The 18619-nt window shown below is 45.8% G+C and overlaps 1 protein-coding gene across 3 annotated transcripts in view; it reads right to left on the bottom strand.

Annotated features, from left to right (window-relative positions):
- TOGARAM1 (TOG array regulator of axonemal microtubules 1) overlaps positions 1–18619 on the bottom strand; it is a 55131-nt gene that overhangs the window by 33412 nt on the left and 3100 nt on the right. For all 3 annotated transcript variants that reach the window (XM_075926132.1, XM_014572316.3, XM_075926133.1), the window contains exons 2-5: positions 10840–10996; positions 8235–8369; positions 4219–4512; positions 2821–3086 (exon numbers count right to left, since the gene is read on the bottom strand). In XM_075926132.1, coding sequence (XP_075782247.1) covers positions 2821–3086; positions 4219–4512; positions 8235–8369; positions 10840–10996 — 852 coding nt within the window. The remainder of the gene's footprint in view (positions 1–2820; positions 3087–4218; positions 4513–8234; positions 8370–10839; positions 10997–18619) is intronic.

Below are 18619 nucleotides of genomic sequence, written 5' to 3'. Positions count from 1 at the left end.
CCTGAAGGTAGGGAAGTGGGATGGGATCTGAAGTGACCTAGTGGATAGCGATAGAAATGCATAGGGCAGCTAGTGGATAGGGCATTCACTTTCTCCCCTTAGGAGAGCTGAATCTAGCAGGATCTACATTTAATATCTTACGTGGCTCCCATACAACACCCGTGTTAACATCATAATTGCTCCACATTATGTACTGACAGGATACACTGAATGGCTCCATCAGTGACACCCTAATTCATCTAACTGATGCTTTAAGATCAGGGTTTTCTAATTTCACTCCATGGATAGTCAAGGGTTGCGTCAGAGACAGTGCACTTCCACAAATCTTAAAGGTGAACAGAGTTTAAACAAGAGATTTCTGGAAGCTAAGTCGGTCAAGTAATCAAGCGCTTGGCTTCCTGGCATTTTCCACCCTACTATAAAATAAAAATAAAGGATTAAATACAGTAAAACTCCGATGGTCCGGCATCCGATGGTCCGGCACCATCAGGAACCCGGAAGTGCTCCGGGCAGCCGGACCATTGGAGCTTCTCTGCCCCCAGCTTTCCCGATTCGGGATTTGGCAGGTGCTAAAACTGACCAGCGGCTGAATCGGGGAAGCCGGGGGCAGAGCAGCTGGAGTGCTGTCGGGTAGGTCCCATAGCGCTGCCCCTCGGGGCTGCGGGACCAACCCAGCAGCACCCTTGCTGTCCCCGATTCAGCCGCTGCTGAAACTGACCAGCGGCTGACTCCAGGAAGCCAGAGGCAGAGCTGCTCTGCCCCGGCTTCCTGGAATCAGCCGCTGGTCAGTTTCAGCAGCAGCTGACTTGGGGACACCTGGGGTAGAGCAGCTGGGGTGCTGCCGGGTTGGTCCAGTAGTGCCGCATCTCGGCGCTGTGGGACCAACCCAGCAGCGCCCCAGCTGCTCTGCCCCAGGCGTCCTGATTCAGCCGTCCTGAAACTGACCAGCGGCTGACGCCAGGAAGCCCGAGGCAGAGCTGCTCTGCCCCGGCTTCCTGGAATCAGCCGCTGGTCAGTATCAGCAGCTGCTGACTTGGGGACACCTGGGGCAGAGCAGCTGGGGTGCTGCCGGGTTGGTCTCACCGCGCCAAGGGTCGGCGCTACCAGACCAACCCGGAAGCACTCCAGCTGCTCTGCCCCAGGCGTACCCGATTCAGCTGCTGCTGATCAGTTTCAGCGGCGGCTGAATCAGGGACGCCTGGGGCAGAGCCAGACTATCGGAAGGGGGGGGCTATGAAGGGTCTGAGGTAGCATCCCTCCCACCCTACCCCAGACCCCTCATAGCCCCCCCCCTTCCGATAGTCCGGCATATCTGATAATCCGGCACCCCCGGGTGCTAAAGGTGCCGGATTATCGGAAGTTTACTGTATTTAAATTTTAGTGTCCAATGATTCTACGATTCTAAGTTGTACATTAAAAGTGGCACATGGTTTCAATTGGGACAAAATGAAAAAACGGTGAGGCTGTGTATATGTCTCACTCATGCAACAGTACTACAATGGAGAACATCAACAACCTCAAAATAGCTAAGTAAAATGGGGATATGCTCCAGTTAGTTTCTACCAGACACGTAGTATCATCTTAATGTTGTCTATTTGTATTCGTGACAGATCATAAAGTTCAGCAGTAAAAACGTATTTTTTTCCTCCTACACTTGAGATTTTATAGGCAGTTGGGGTTGCTTTCACTCTGTTAAAAAAGGGTTTTCCTGCAGGATGACACAGTGACCGACATCCTCACGTCACTCTGTGTCCCGTCTGCCTCCTCCCTGTCCCCTCTTCCAGCTCGACGTCGCTGCTTCCCTGCGCCACTTAGAATTGCTATTTTAAACCAAGCCTCTACTCCCCTTCCTCCACCCCCACCCCACAGGGCTTTCAACACCAACATGGCACAGGAGCCAGCAGAACCCACGTTGCAGATGTGACAGCCCAGGTGCCGGGGGCTGTCTGTGTGTATGGTGCTTGGGACAGCCGCCCGGGGACAGGCACTAGGAGCGGGGCTCCCAGCTGGGCTTATGTGCCAGCAGAGAGCTCTTGGGGAGCCAGAGCCTGACTGCCCGGATAGGGCTATCGCCCTGGAGTCTCACCCTCTCCCCAGCGGCTGCACTTACTGCAGCTGCCAGAGCATCCCCAAACCACCCAGGGAGGCCGCTGCACCAACTTGTCTGCTCCTTCCCTTCCACTGCCGGTAGATGGGCAGCCCTGGGCTCTGCAGGCAGGGCTGGAGCAGTGAGCAGTGCCAGCAGGAGCGCACAGTGGAGCGGTCAGGACAGCGGCACCCCCTCGCTGCTGCTTTCCCCACCTCGGCGGCCTGCAGTGCCCTGTAGCGCCGCATGTACGCAGCACTACTTGCACCTCACTGCGCCCCACACGGGGCAGGCAAGCAGACACTCCTGCACGTCCTCGGCCCGCCTGGGTTAGAGCTGGGCCTGATGTGCACCATGGCTGGGAGAGGGAGGGGTTAGGATTTTTGCGGGGAGGGAAAAGGCCCACAGCTGGCAGAGGGAGAAGGGAGCCTGACTCACAGGTTAGTGGGAATGGACCCTGGTAGGAGTGGGAGGGAGAAGAGGTTCCAGCTGGAGGGGCCAGGGGCAGGAGGGAGAAAAGGATCCTGGGCTGGCAGGGGGGAAGGGGCCCGGGCTGGCAGGACCGCTGCCCGGCCTTCCCCAGTGGCTGGGCAGGGCGAGGGAGCCGGGGTTGCCCACCCCCCAAGGGGTGTTGGCAAGCACAGAGAGCAGGGGGCACAGCCTCATAGGTTGTTTTAATAAAATGCTTTTTCTTGCATCATTTTAAAGTGTGTAAAATCTCATTTAAATCAAACCTCGTCCTGGTCCAGCTCCTTATCACTGACATTTAACTCTGAAAGATTCATTTCAAGTTTCTTGTCTTTTTCACTCTTCCAAGTATCCTCATGCTCCTCCTTTTTCTGGCCTGCTGCGTTTAACTCAGCTTTATGAGGCAATGGGCTTGCCCCCCTGGGAATTGGGGGGACGGGTTTGGTCGCATTCAAACCTCTCCGTGAAGCTGGCGATCTCACCAAGGCTGGTTTAAGCTGAATTGGAGAATGTTTCTCCTGTGAATTTTCCCCTGGAGAAAAAACAGAGTCACCATTTCAGAAAAATGATGGGAACATCATTTATTAGGGTAAAATGCATATTTGATTTTCATGAAACATAGCAAACATTTTAAGGGGGATTTTTTTTTTCTTTTTACTAAATACACATTTGTAAAATAAATTATGTAAATATTTTAAAGACCTTAATTTTGGTTGAAACACTATTTTCAATAGGAAATTCTACATGTAATTTTGCTGCACGCAGAATATGCAAATAGCTCATGACACAGGCAATGTACAGAAACCTAATGACACCAATGAGATGTATAATTTGGTGATCTACAACCTTCACATAAAATTGGCCACATCTAACTCCCTGCTTCTCTGAAAAATTCTCATTATTAAGACCTTATTATTTCCACAAAATATGTTAAAATATATCAGCATGCCATGAAGTATCAAATAATTAAATACTCGGTCTGTATTACTAAACCTAATAAGGAATGTATTTGTCAAAAAACATTTCCTGATTTTTTGTTGTTGTCTGTATAGTTACAAATCTACTTGCTGACAGATAATAATATTTTTTAAATAAATGACCAAAATTAAACGGAAACTGGTGTGATTAAATTGTATTATATTGACAATTAAAATATAAAGAATTTTTCAGTGTGTTAAAATGTTGTGCACAGAATAGGGATGTTAAATTGTGTTTAATCAGCTAATCAAGTAGTCCATGGAATTTCCATCAACTACTTGATTAGTTGATAAGGGAGGAAACTGCAAAACCGCAGTGGGGCTCTGCCTTTTAAATGTATTAAGAGCCTGGCGACTCTTAATACATTTAAAAAGCAGAGGCGCAGCGTCTAGGACCAGATGCGCCTGGTCCCCCACTAGCTTCTGCCTCCCCTGCCTCTCACAGAGATGGTGCTACAGGGAACCGACTTTTAAGCCAGCTCCCCCCAGCATCTGCTCCTGCCCCCTCAGCTTGCTGCCTCGCTGATAGAGACAGCAAGGGGTGGGGAGTGACTAGTCACTTAAATCCCTAATTTTCTTGTGGCAGAATTTTTATTTTTTTTGTGCAAAATTCCACCAGGAGCAACTTTTTTTGAAGGCCATTTCTGAAAGTACAACCCTAAATTTATTTTTCTGCAGCATTTTTACCTGCATTGTCTCCGGAGTTTTGATTTAGAAGCTTCTTCTGAGGACTGGGCTTTGGAAGCCCTTCAAAGCTCTTAAGAGGCCAAGAATTTGAAAAGTTGATCACGTTATCTTGAGACTTCTTTGGAGATTCAGCAGGAGGGGAGTTGTGCTTTGGGCTGTTTCTAGGTGACGAGAGTGGATAAGACGGAAGAATGAAGGCCCCTTGGCTTGTGTTAGAACTTGGGAAGGACAAAGTACGCTCTGCTGGACTGCAAAAAGTTTGCTGGGTCTTGGTAAAATTTAGGCTGGCACAAACTGATATTAGAAGGAATGAAAAAAAATATTACTATGAGTTAACCTCTTTAACAGCTAACAGCATGTTAATTTTAGTTCTCTTTCTATTCAACTTGTCTTTCAATTAGGCTTTTAAAACCCCCTAATTTTAGGAGGATTCAAGCATTCGTTTGTTAAGGACTTGTCTTCATAAGAACATAAGACCGGCCGTATTGGATCAGACCAAAGGTCCATCTAGCCCAGTAGCCTGTCTACCGACAGTGGACAGCACCAGGTACCCCAGAGAGGGTGGACCGAAGACAATGATTAAGCGATTTGTCTCCTGCCATCCCTCTCCAGCCTCTGACAAACAGAGGCCAAGGACACCATTTTATCCCCTGGCTAATAGCCTTTTATGGACCTAACCTCCATGAAATTATCTGGCTTCTCTTTAAACTCTATTATAGTCTTAGCCTTCACAGCCTCCTCTGGCAAGGAGTTCCACAGGCTGACTACACGCTGTGTGAAGAAGAACTTTCGCTTATTAGTTTTAAACCTGCTCCCCATTAATTTCATTTGGTGTCCTCTAGTTCTTCTATTTAGGGAACTAATAAATAACTTTTCTTTATCGGCCCTCTCCACACCACTCATGATTTTATAGACCTCTATCATATCCCCCCTCAGTCTCCTCTTTTCTAAACTGAAAAGTCCCAGTCGCTTTAAACCTCTCCTCATATGGGACCCGTTCCAAACCCCTAATCATTTTAGTTGCCCTTTTCTGAACCCTTTCCACAGGCAAAATATCTTTTTTGAGGTGAGGAGACCACATCTGTACACAGTATTCAAGATGTGGACGTACCATAGTTTTATACAGGGGCAGTAAGATATTCTGGGTCTTATTTTCTATCCCTTTCCTAATAATTCCTAGCATCCTACTTGCCTTTTTGACCGCCGCTGCACACTGTGTGGAAGTTTTCAGAGAACTGTCCACGATAACTCCAAGATCTCTTTCCTGATTTGTCGTAGCCAAATTAGCCCCCATCATACTGTACGTATAGTTGGGGTTATTTTTCCCGATGTGCATTACTTTACACTTATCCACATTAAATTTCATTTGCCATTTTGTTGCCCAATCACTCAGTTTGGTGAGATCTTCTTGGCATCCCTCACAGTCTACTTCTGTCTTGACTATCCTAAACAGCTTTGTATCATCTGCAAACTTTACCACCTCACTGCTTACCCCTTTCTCCAGATCATTTATGAATAAGTTGAAAAGGATTGGTCCCAGGACCCACCCTTGGGATACACCACTAGTGACCCCTCTCCAATCTGAAAATTTACCATTTATTCCTACCCTTTGTTTCCTGTCTTAACCAGTTCTCAATCCAAGAAAGGACCTTCCCTTTTATCCCATGGCCATGTAATTTACACAAGAGCCTTTAGTGAGGGACCTTGTCAAAGGCTTTCTGAAAATCCAAGTATACTATATCTACTGGATCCCCCTTGTCCGCATGTTTGTTAACCCCTTCAAAGAACTCTAACAGATTAGTAAGACAGGATTCCCCTTTAAAGAAACCATGTTGACTTTTGTCCAACAAATTATGTTCTTCTACATACTTCACAATTTTATTCTTTACTATTGTTTCAACTAATTTGCCCAGTACTGAAGTTAGACTTACCGGTCTGTAATTGCCAGGATCGCCTCTACAGCCCTTTTTAAATATTGGTGTCACGTTGGCTACCTTCCCGTCATTAGGTACGGAAGCCGATTTAAAGGACAGGTTACAAACCACAGATAATAGCTCAGCAATTTCCCATTTGAGTTCTTTTAGAACCCTTGGATGAATGCCATCCGGTCCCGGAGATTTGTTAACATTAAGTTTTTCTATTTGTTCCAAAACCTCCTCTAATGACACTTCAATCCGGGACAGTTCCTCATATTCATCACCCACAAAGGACGGTGCAGATTCAGGAATCTCCCCAACGTCCTCAGCCGTGAAGACTGAAGCAAAGAAATCATTTAGTTTCTCCGCAATGGCTTTATCGTCCTTGATTGCTCCTTTTATAGCTCAATCATCTAGGGGACCCACAGGTCTTTTAGCAGGCTTCCTGCTTCTAATGTATTTAAAAAACATTTTGTTATTTCTTTGTGAGTTTTTGGATAGCTGTTCCTCAAAATCTTTTTTTGCTTTTCTTATTACATTTTTACACTTGATTTGACAGTGTTTATGTTCTTTTCTATTTATCTCACTAGGATTGGACTTCCACTTCTTAAAAGATACCTTTTTGTCCCTCACTGCTTCTTTTACATGGTGGTTAAGCCATATTAAGCCATAAGTCTTCATATTAGAAATAATCCAGAATAAGGTAGAGTATGACATTGAAGCAGATTAACTATTTCAGAATAACTCTTATTCCAAATTTGGCTTTAATCCAAAATGGATTAGTCATTCAGAAAAAGGCACTTATTTCAGAATAAGGGCATCCCAATTCCTCATGTAGACAAATGCATAGTCGATGATCACATTCAACTACATAACAATCACCATCTTTAAAATAGTCTAAAACTGGGGTGGGCAATAATTTTCATGAAAGGCCATTCCAAGATTGTGGCAAGTGGTTAAGGGCCACACTTCTATGACCGGGGTGTGCAGTCTGGGATGGAGGCTGGGTTGAGAAGGGAGTTTGGGGTAGGGGATGGAGGTGCAGGAGGGGCTCAGGAGTCAGAGGGAGTTTGGGTAAAGGAAGGGGCTATGATCTAGGGCAGCAGTTTAGGATGCACAGTGCAGGAGGAGGTATGAGTACAGAAGAGGATTCTGGCCTGGGGGACGGGCTGCAGGAGGGGGTGCAGAGTCTGGGAGGGAGTTGTGACCTGGGAGAAGGGTGAAAAGGGATACAGAGGGTTTGGGTGGGGATGTGGGGCAGATAGAGAGGAGAGGTGGGGTGGGGTGCCAGAGTCAGGCTCTGACTGGGAGGCACTTACCTTCAAGCCAGCAACCCTGCAGAAACCTGAAGCAGACTGTCTGCTGGTTGCCCCCAAGCATTGGGGAGAGGAAGGAAGGTTTCCCACACTGCCCCTACCCCCAGCAAAATTTCCAGGTCCTCTTAGCTAGAAATTGGCCAATGGGAGCTGAGAGATTTTGCTGGGGGCATGAGGCAGCATGCAAATACTCCCTCCCAGCCTACCCCGAGCGAGGCAGCTGGCTTTTTAAAGCGTGAGCTGCTTTCTACTTAAAGGTTCAGGTGAGGCAGCCATAGGCCAGATCCAGTGGGGCTTGGTGGGCCAGATTTGGCGCTAGCTGCCTCTTGCCCACTTCTGTCGAAAACATTCAAAATGTTAGATTCAATAGGATGCCACTATGAAGCCAGTGACATCTGAGTCTGCTTTGCTAGACTATATAGTCTACTAACACTTTACAATGAACAATACATTTATCCAAACTGTTACAAGTGAAGTTCAGAGCTTTACCTGAACAAGAGATGCAAGCTATCATAGGAACGATCTGTCTCATCTAATGTCATGAGTGTAGGACAAGCTACATGGTATCAAAAATCCTACTTCCATGTTTGTGTTTAGTTAAACTACTTTGACTCTAAGCTATTTTTTTCCCATCGCATCCGTCTTTTACTTAACAAAATAGTTGCTGCATCATATTTGATCCAAATAAAAATAAAAAATTTACTAAGAGGCCTCATACAGGACAACACAGTATCATTCTCAAAGGAATGTGCAGACATTTGTAGTATTATTAGCGCTCATTTACCTTTATCCTGACGATGGTTATTTAATCCTAAAAGTTGTAAATCAGAACCCACACTACCACTCTTCCCCCGCATTCGTGAGTATCCAAGTTGTCCACATTTCCCTGAAATATGTGGCTGGTGAGAGCCCATAACACCTAACAAAAGAAAAAAAACAATTTCAGCAAATATCTCCATGTGCAATTTAAACACAGAACATAAGAGCAGAAATAATAATTAAATGTTGTTAAATAGTTATAAACGTAACGTTAATTCAAAGGTGATTTAAAATACTTTTTTAATTTGGATAAAAAAACGTAGATGAAAAGATTGAAAGTTTTCAGTGCTGCACTCATGGGTTTCTAAGCAACCTTATAGTGTTCTTTATGCACATAAGCTAGAATAAAGAAGCAAAGAAGTCTGGGATTCTACCAAACCACATTACCAACAATAAGATTTGTAGTAGATGAAACAAAAATCTAACGAATAATTTCTTCCTGGGACACAGAAAAACAAAGGAGAGAAAAATGCTTTAAAACAGAAAAGTAACAAGTTTTTTAATGACATCATTCTTAACATAACTGTAAATACATTTGGAATTTCACATATATCAATGCTCCCCAAAGGAAACGGCCTATAGAAAGTGAGCTGCCAAGAAAAGGGAACAAATCAAGTTTGGTCTTGCCCAGTGTCTCTGCGTGCCTTTTCACTATTGCAATACAAATGAGAACTATCAGAGGTTAGGTGGTGCACTGAATGCACACTCCTTCAGACAGCTGATCTTTTAAAGTTCCAAATTATTTTAAAGGGGGCAGCAGGGGAATGGGAAATCTAACTTTTCAAAGCTGTTTCCAAGTCACTTTTCACCACTACCTACTAGTGAATCACTTTCTAGTTTAATGTCTATCCCTGACACATTACATGCAACAGAAAAGGGGAAAAGTAAACATAGGCAATAGAAAACCATTTTACTGCTGTCAAAAATATTTTTGAAAAGTCAACATTACATAAATGTAACCTTTGTTGCAAGTTGCCCAATTAATAGTTCAGTGCTCCATTTATTAAGGTACTATTCAAAAGGGTCTTTGCTAGAACAGTTTCCATAGCAATAAAGCACTATTCACTCAACAAATCGTTCCCACAGAGAAGTTGTCTCAAACTGTTCCACTGCCCCTTCATTTACTACTCAATCTGAAGTCTGAACTGTATATTACACAATGCTCAAGAATTCTGATCAAAACTATTTCCATGTTGATCTACATGGAAACTGTGATAACAGCAATTTCCCCCTTAGGAAGAAAAGTCACCTTGAAATTATGTCATTTGTTTTAGCTATTTAACACAGTGAACTATTTCCTAGTAATCTTTTCTTAAATGGACAAATTAAATTGCATAAAGTGAAACTAAAAGCATGTGTCCACACAGAAACCGAACTGACTCCACAAACGGTGGGATGTTAAACAAATGTAAACCAGTGCAAATGGGGGATGTTAGCTACCGTGTATTTTAGTAATTGTGTAGCTGCAACCATTTTTAGTAGTTGCACAGCTCTGAAAATACTCCCGGGGGCAGGGCAGCAGCCAGTGCACTCCCAGCCCCATTCCCAGAGAGCCCCTGCCATTCCACGTTGCTGCCTCTGTAGCAGAGGCAGCAGTGCGGGGTGGCAGGTGTAACTGGTCCGCAAGGGGAAACAGTTTAAAAATCAGCTTTCCAAGCAAACATGCTCCCACCTGTAACCCTGCACTGCTGCCTCTGATACAGAAGCAGCAGCATGGCGCAGTAGCAGCCCGTGTGCAGGAGGTCCAAGCTCCCCGCTGACAGAGGCTGCTTCAGCATCCTGATAGAGGTAGCAGTGCTAGGGAGAAGGGGGAGGCAGGTGGATCCACGGGAGCTGATATGCATGGGGAGCTGGTTTGAATGTCAGCCTCCTACACGTACCAGCTCCTGCCTGTCCCTCCCCATTCCCCACATTGCTGCCTCTGATTCTGAGGCAGCAAGAGGGGGGGCTGGTGGCTCTATGGAAGCCAATACACTTAGAGGGCTTCAAAGTCAGCTTCCTGTATGTACCGGCTCCCGCTTGTCCTCCCTCAGACTCTACGCTGCAACCACTCAATCAGAGGCAACTCCGTGGGATCCAGTGCTCCCACTATGCCGCTTCCATGGGAGGCAGTTGGAGGGGGGGCAAGGGGAAGTGGCTCCACGGGAACCTGTACATGTGGGGAGTAGCTTTAAAAGCTGGCTCCCAACGGGCACCGGCTCCTGTGCCCCATGCCTGCTGCCTGGGATTATCAGTTAATCGTGTAAATATCTATATGCTAATATCCTTAGTGCAAAGTTCTGTGTAGATCAAGATTAAGAATCTGTGACTGTAGTTCTGAGTTGGAGTAAATCAGCACAGTACCAATGAATTCAACACAGCTATGCCAATCTACTGCAGCTTAGGAAAAACTTGGTTTTTATTTACTCAATACTATAGCTTTTCTATTAAAAACAAAAATCTCCAAACGATTAAACGTTCTCAGAATGGTGTAAATGAGCACAAAATGTCTTATCAAGTTCTCCTAAAAGCACCTGATCACTGACAGACCTTTTGCTTATTTAAACACACTTATCTACAACTATACTTACCAGGACAAACAGCAGAATGCTCAGAGTTAAGATCTAGACTATTCTGAAATAAATTCCTTGAAGCTTTTTTCCTGCTAAAAAATAAATCATCACTGACTGGCATTCCTTGAGAAGATCTTAACTTTGGAGAATGAAGGAAATCGTTGTGTGGACAGAACTGTAAGAAAACGGAAAATATAAAGAAACATTTATGCATAATAATGTGCCCAATATTTTTCCTTATAACTAGTGGAAACAATAATTAATTACTGTAATATTACATTTAGAAGACAACCTGAAGTAACAGTTGTCTTCATTTAGGAGCTGCTCCATTGCCAAGCTAGTCATAAGGGATGTAATTTACTAGAAACTGTCGTGCTAGCACTGAAACCAGCGGCCACCGCTACAGCCCACAAAGGGGGCAGGACAGATCAGCAATCAGAATCTTACTCTAGAGCAGGGTTTCCCAACCTCTGGGTCGGGACCCAAATATGGGTCACCATTACATTTCAAAAGGGTCGCCAAGTGTCTCCCCAGGTGGCTCTGCCTCCCTCCTCCCCCCGTTTTTGAATTGCCCTGGGTCACCAAGTCTTCCTGAATTGTCAAAATGGGTCCCCGTCGGGAAAAGGTTGGGAACCGTTGCTCTAGATGCTCCCGCTGTGCTAATGTGGAAGTGTGTACACATGCAATTTACAACTCCCGGCATCACTCCAAAATCTGGCCCATAATTTGTACATTCAAGAATCAGCTACACTGAATGAAAAGGAAAAAAATGTTCTAACCCTTCTATGCACCCAGGACAGACTTGGCCTCAGACCCCCTGCCCCATCACAGCTTTACTTTCTCTTCCCCCTGCCGGCCCTTTAATTATAAACAAACAAAACACAGTTTTCAGTCTGGAGGCAAGAGCACCCCAATAGAACAAAAAGATGATCCCTGCCCCAAGGAGGCAACAAATGGACACGAAGAGAGTACACAAGGAAATAATGAGAAAACACTGTCAGTACAATAGAAGCGGATAGCTAGACATCAATGAGATGTCAGAGACAAGCCATTAGTTTAGATAGATCAAGACAGGTAAATGTGTACTTCATCAACACACTGACTGTAGTTGAACCTGTGTTTGCTGGTGAGATTACCTAGAGGAAAAACCTGCAGAGGGAGAAAAGAGCTTTGTAGACCCACCTCAGAAAGTTGAGAAGGGGGAGATGAGAAAACTCCACTGAAGGAGCAATTAGAAAAGTAGAGGACAAACCAACCACAAAAACTAAGAGAGGTGAAGAGTCCAAGAAAAGCACAGCTGACTGCATAAAAGGCAGGTGCCTGGTTAAGTGTAGTTCTGAACTTTAGCTCAACCGAAGTCAGGAGATTTTGCAAGACTGGGTTAAGTAAACTGAACAGAGCAGAAGATGGGAAAAGATGAAATTGAGAAAAACTGGAAACCAGGGGTGGGCAATAATTTTGGGCCGAGGGCCACTTAAATTTTTGAAGAGATCCAAGGCCGCCCGGAAAGGAGGGGGGAGGGGCTCCCCCACCCCCAGACCATGATTGGCAGGGCCCTGGCAGGGAGGGAAAAGGCTTTCCATGCTCCCCAGCCGCAGGCCAATCAGGGCCTGGGGAGCACAGGAAGCCTCCTTCCGCCCTGTGAAGAGCAGGTGGCACTTCAAAAGTGCCATACACTAGCGCAGGGTGAAGTAAGCTTCACTGAGTTCCCCAGGACCTGATTGGCCTGGGGGTGGGGGAACTGCCTGAAGCCTCCTCCCGCCCTACCCCCGGCCTGCAAGGAGCACATGGCAATTCAAAGTGCCATGTGCTCCTCACAGGGCAGGAGGAAGTTTCGTGCGCTCCCCTGCCCCCAGGCCCTGATTGGCCTGGGGAGCAGCAGGGCCTCCGTGGGCCGGATCCGGCCCGCAGAGGCCCTTTTGCCCACCTCTGCTGTAAACAATGCCTTAACTGATGTTAAAGAGGAAAAGTGGGCTAAGGGTAAGTAGTTTTGTTTTAAATGGGAGAGGCTAAGTCCTGCTTTGTATTGTGAAGAAGAGTCTCAAGAGTGAAAGGAGGAGAATAATAAGGGAAAACATGAGTGGGCGCAAGTGAGATCAGGAAAAGCATTAAGATGTGTTCACTGTGGCAAGTGCAGGAGTTACAGAAGGAAAGCAGGATTTCTCCTGTTCTTCCTCCTCTGTCAATACAACAGAGCTGTAGGAGGGCAAATAGAAGGCAAGCCTTTAAATCAAGACTAGATTGGTCAAAAATATAACTGTAGTCTGGCTCAAACAAAATGCATAGGCTTACATCAAGAATTAACGAGTGATGTTCTCTGGCCTGAATTATGCAGGAGACCAAACTATGGGTACGTCTCCACTGCAACACTACTTCAAAGTAACTAGCGCTATTCCAAAATAACTTAGTCCACATCTACACAGCAGGCAGTTATTTCGAAATAGTGTCAAAATACGGTCAAGCTGGAGGACTTCTTATTCCAATTCCTGTAAACCTCACTGTACAACGAAGAAGGGAACTCGGAGGAAGAGTGCTCTATTTCAAAATAAGTGCTGTGTAGACGCTCCCTATTTCAAAATAAAATACGCAATTGACGCAACTGAATTTATGTAGCTTATTTTGAGCTAAGCCTTTCATAGAATCATAGGACTGGAAGGGACCTCGAGAAGTCATCGAGTCCAGCCCCCCGCCCTCAAGGCAGGACCAAGCTCCGTCTACACCATCCCTGTCTTTCAATGCAGACACAACCTACATCAAACTACATCAGGGTTTGACGGGGGAGGGATAGCTCAGTGGTTTGAGCATTGGCCTGCTAAACCCATGGTTGTGAGCTCAATCCTTGAAGGGGCTATTTAGGGATCTGGGGCAAAATCTGTCAGGGATGGTACTTGGTCCTATTGTGAGGGCAGGGTACTGGACTTGATGACCTCTCAAGGTCCCTTCCAGCTCTATGAGATGGTATATCTCCATATTAAACCTATATGACCATAATGCCCCCCTTGCCTTAAAAATCTATTTACAAGCCTTGGAATGAGAACTGGGTTGCAACCTTAACTATGGAGCAACTGACAACGCTCTCCAGCAGGGATGGGCCAGACTTAACAATTAATATGCTTTATATTCTTGGCGAAGAGGCCGGGTGAAACCATGCCTCCTTGCTACACATCTTTTTTGACCAAGATGCAAAGGGAAGTGTCAAACAGTCATATCCATAGTGTAGTCAGAGCTAGCTTGCTTGTCTGAGTAGTTTGATGTAGGGAAATGAGAGTGTAAAAAAGGTTCCTCACCCTGGTATAAGTCGGGGGTCGCTGATCCACAGAAAAATCAGTCAGGGGCTGCACTCAAGTGAGAAGCTAAAAAAAACCCTCACTGACGTGGCCCCTGATGGAGGAGAAAAATATTCCCCACATTCCCCTTGCACACCAGAGTCTTGGGAGTGGACAGATTAGTAGATTGTGTGCTTCAGCCACATGAAATCAGTTGTGGGGGGGACGGGGGGGGGGGGGGGACCAGAGACAGCAGAAAGTAGTTAAACATTTCAGATTCAGACAATATTATGCTGATCGCCAAACATTTCATCAGTTTACAATGAATGCTGTGAAAACAGACACAAAAAGCAGCTAAGTTAAACTGAAAAGGAATCACTATAAAACAAAATATATGCAGACTGATGCCTTGCTAAAAGACCAAAAAATACTCAAGGGAGAACCGATGAAGCTGAACAACGTGTCTATTTGGGCAAAGACATTAATATGCACCATGATCAGGAAAGGGAACTCTTGCAAGGAAAGAAAGCTGGTTGGAGCACATTCAGTTCTATCAAGGATACCCTCCAAGGGGGGGGGGAATCAACAGGGGAACACGTGCCAACTTTTCCAACTCCGCAGTACTGCTGGCAATATTACTGCAGTGAAACATGAATGCTGACCAAGATCAAGGAGCAATGACTGCCACAGAGAGGTGTGCAGCTTCAAAACCAAAATATTCTAGCTGAGTCTCTCCTTTTTTACTTGATCATTCTACACAATGTGGCTTGGTATATTTCAAGTAACTGATTAGAAGAGATATTTGTTCTTAGAATCATCATCAGTTCTGTGTGCTCAGACTATGGAAAAGAGAAGAAGCCATAGTACAGTAAACTTCCGATAATCCGGCACCGTTAGGACCCAAGGGGTGCCGGATTATCAGATATGCCGGACTATCGGAAGGGGGGGCTCTGAGGGGTCTGGGTCCAGACCCCTCAGAGCCCCCCCTTCCGATAGTCCGGCTCTGGCCCAGGCATCCCTGATTCAGCCGCTGCTGGTCAGTTTCAGCAGCGGCTGAATCGGTGACGCCTGCAGCAGAGCAGCTGGAGTGCTGCCGGGCTCGTCCGACCTTGGCACTACGAGACCAACCCGGCAGCACCCCAATTGCTCTTGGGGACGCCTGGGGCAGAGCAGCTGGGGTGCTGCCGGGTTGGTCCGGCAGCGCCGCTCCTCTGCGCTACTGGACCCACCCGGCAGCACCCCAGTTGCTCTGCCCCAGGCGTCCTGATTCAGCCGCTGCTGAAACTGACCAGCGGCTGACTCCAGGAAGCCTGGCGCAGAGCAGCTCTGCCTCGGGCTTCCTGGAGTCAGCCGCTGATCAGTTTCAGCAGTGGCTGACTTGGGGACACCTGGGGTGCTGCCGGGTTGGTCCCGCAGCGCCGAGGGGCAGCGCTACGGGACCTACCCAGCAACACTCCAGCTGCTCTGCCCCCGGCTTCCCCGATTCAGCCGCTGGTCAGTTTTAGCAGCGGCTGAATCGGGGAAGCTGGGGGCAGAGCAGCTCTAATGGTCCGGCTGCCCGGAGCACTTCCGGGTTCCTGATGGTGCCAGACCATCAGATGCCGAACCATCGGCGTTTTACTGTAATAGGATGTTAAGTTTATCTAGAGTCCAAAAATATTGTTGGCACTTAGCAAAAATCAAAATTAAGTTGACAAAAGCACAAATACTCCTTTATACAACAACACTAATGTAACACAAAGACAAAGCTGCTGATTTTGTTATTTTAACAGCAATAGAGTAAATTTCCCTTCCAGACTGTGATCCTCACCCCAATGTTAGAGTGTCGCCTAGTAAGTATGCAAAGTAACATAGATGGAGCAATAAGCTTCCCAGTGTAGACATTAGCCCAACCAGTTTTGAATGTGATAAACCCAAGCAGCACACAAATTTGTATTCACATATCTAGGTGTAATTTTTATGCCAATTTATTTTAAACATTGCAACCCACATTAACTTTGTTAGCGGTTTAAACCTGACTTACAAGAGTTTAGCTTGTAACTGTAAATTCACAGCTAGAACAAAAGTTTTCATGTGAAAAAGGAGTCCACAAAGAAATGCTGCACTGCTTAAGTAAAATGGTTTGTGAAACTGTAGCTCAGGAAAGCTCTTTAAACATGGGCTACATAAGATTTTTCAAACATGTCCTGGTCTACATCTAAAAGACTGAGTGCCCTAGCTACCTTAGTTCAGGGCTGAGAGAAATGTCACACCCTATGGGATGTACTTAAGCCAACCTCAGCCTACGTTAGATACTGACATCTATGGAAGAATTCTTCTACTGACCTAGCTGCCAGGACTAGCAGATATGCAGATTTAAGTACAGAAACAGAAAAAAACCTTCCATTACTGCAGTGTCTATGCTACAGCAGTACAGCTACAACTCTAGAGCTGTGTTGGTGTCGCATTTTTAGTGCAGACTTTCCGCTAGAACACATTAGCTTACACATTCCAGAATTACATCTCAAACTAGTCTAGACAAGTCCTGGGGGTCAGTGATCACCAAAAACTGCTCCCTAAAAATATTACCACCAGAGAGCAGAAAATATTAAACATTAAACTGATTTTGTAAGATTTCAGCTATTAAATGCCTCCAAAAGTTAATTTTTAAACTAGCTCAGCTCAAAGGAATGTCCCTAAATTAATAGTTAAACATATTTACAAAAGAGGTCAGCTATGCCAAATATTTTTTCTGTAATTTTTATACTTTGAGGTTTGAATTTTTATAAAATCAAAAACCTGAGAATTAAGATTTATCCAACCCTTTTCTTTTTGGGTTTCTAAGTCCTAAGTGACTCTCCTCATACAGCAGAGCTAATCAATTCTTTCAGTTAGCAGATTATGTCCCTAAGCACAGAAAACAAATGGTCAGTTCGGCCCTGACATCTATACCGAAGAGCACAGAGTTCATGTGCTTACATCATAACTGAATTTCCCCCAAAATGCATGAATATTTATTTTTTCCAAGATTTACAACCTCATTGTGTCAGGCATCAGAAAGCAAGAAATAAAGAGAGTCCCTGCTACAAAGAATTTATCATCTAGGTTTCAGACACAATGGAACTCAGGCTTTGTCTACACTGGCAAGTTCTGTCAAAGGAAAGCGCCTTTTGTTGGCAAAACTGCATGAGCATTCACACTGTAACGTGACTTTTGTTGGGGAAAATGGTGATTTTCAACGACAAAAAGCTTCCAGCTCCACGAGGGACTTTTCTTTTTCCCATCCCTGTACAGTCAACAAACATGCAGTGCACACACCTCAAGGTGTTTTGTCACTGAATCTGGGCCACAATCTGGAAGCCACAATTACCAAACAGCCACCGGTCAGCAGTTTGAACTCTGCGGTCTGGCAGTCAGGTCACTGGGTACCTGCCCGTCTCCACCTCCCCCCTATGCCCCGCAAGCCCTGTGAAATTTAAATCCTATTTAATTCCATTTCCTAATGGCTGGATTTTGTGTGAATTCTTTGGAGACCATTGTAACGGATTCCGTCCACATGGTTGTTATGACATGTGATGCAATGCATGAGGTTCACCACACAGGGCTGACCTTACTAACCGTGGTACTCTAGGCAGCCTAAGCACCTGGACTCCCCACGGGTTGGCTCAGCATGCACTGGTCTCATAGTGTCTCCCCAGGTCCACGAGCCTAGCCATCCCACCAAAAGCATGGACCACTGCAGAGCTGTTGGATCCGACCACTGTATGAGGAGTCTGTTCAGTCCAAACAGAGAAAGACTCACAGGAACTGGGACACATACAGGCACATTTTTCCATCCTTGTGCGAAAAGGGGTATAAGTAAGACATGATGCAGTGCAGAACTAAGATTAAACTACTCGGACAAGCCTAGAAGGCCCATGAAGCAATCTGATGCTCCACTGAAGACCTGATGTTTCCATAAGGCCTGATGAGCCCACCTCCTCCGCCAAGAACCCCGTGGATACTTTGGAGGGCATGGAGGCAGCAGAGAGGACCTAACCGAAAGGATAAAATAGTAGATGACGAGGTTGAGGAAGACAAGGACCAGGGGGCTTCCCCAATAGTTGTCAAGTGTACCTGGCAACCAAGAAGTATTTTCCAGTGCTGATGGACATAACCAGTCTGAGCAACTGCTTTCCAGGGACTGGAAAGCAAGGGGATAAGACACAGGTAAGCGGCTGTAGTTCTTGGAGTGCTGGAAAAGTGAGAGGCTGGTGTGTTTCTGTGAGCTGCACATTTCTCTATGTAACTCATCGACAGGGCTGAGAAGGAAGTTTACATTCACCGTGATCTCAATGGAATTTTGCAGAGGCTATCCAAGTTTTTATTTACCAATCTGCTGCCACGGGTTCCATGGCAGTACAGCTTTATCCCCTCCCCCAACGTAGGGCACTAACCTAGGCCATTCATCAAACTACTCGTGCAGGAACCAGAGCAGATGATAGGTCCCCTTCAGAGGCCAAGCATAGGCCACCTCTCACGCGAGCATTTCTTATTAAATAGCTTAGACAGCT

Source organism: Pelodiscus sinensis, chromosome 4 (assembly GCF_049634645.1).
Source record: "Pelodiscus sinensis isolate JC-2024 chromosome 4, ASM4963464v1, whole genome shotgun sequence".
Lineage (NCBI taxonomy): Eukaryota > Metazoa > Chordata > Testudines > Trionychidae > Pelodiscus > Pelodiscus sinensis.
This window is presented reverse-complemented; position numbering and strand designations above follow the sequence as displayed.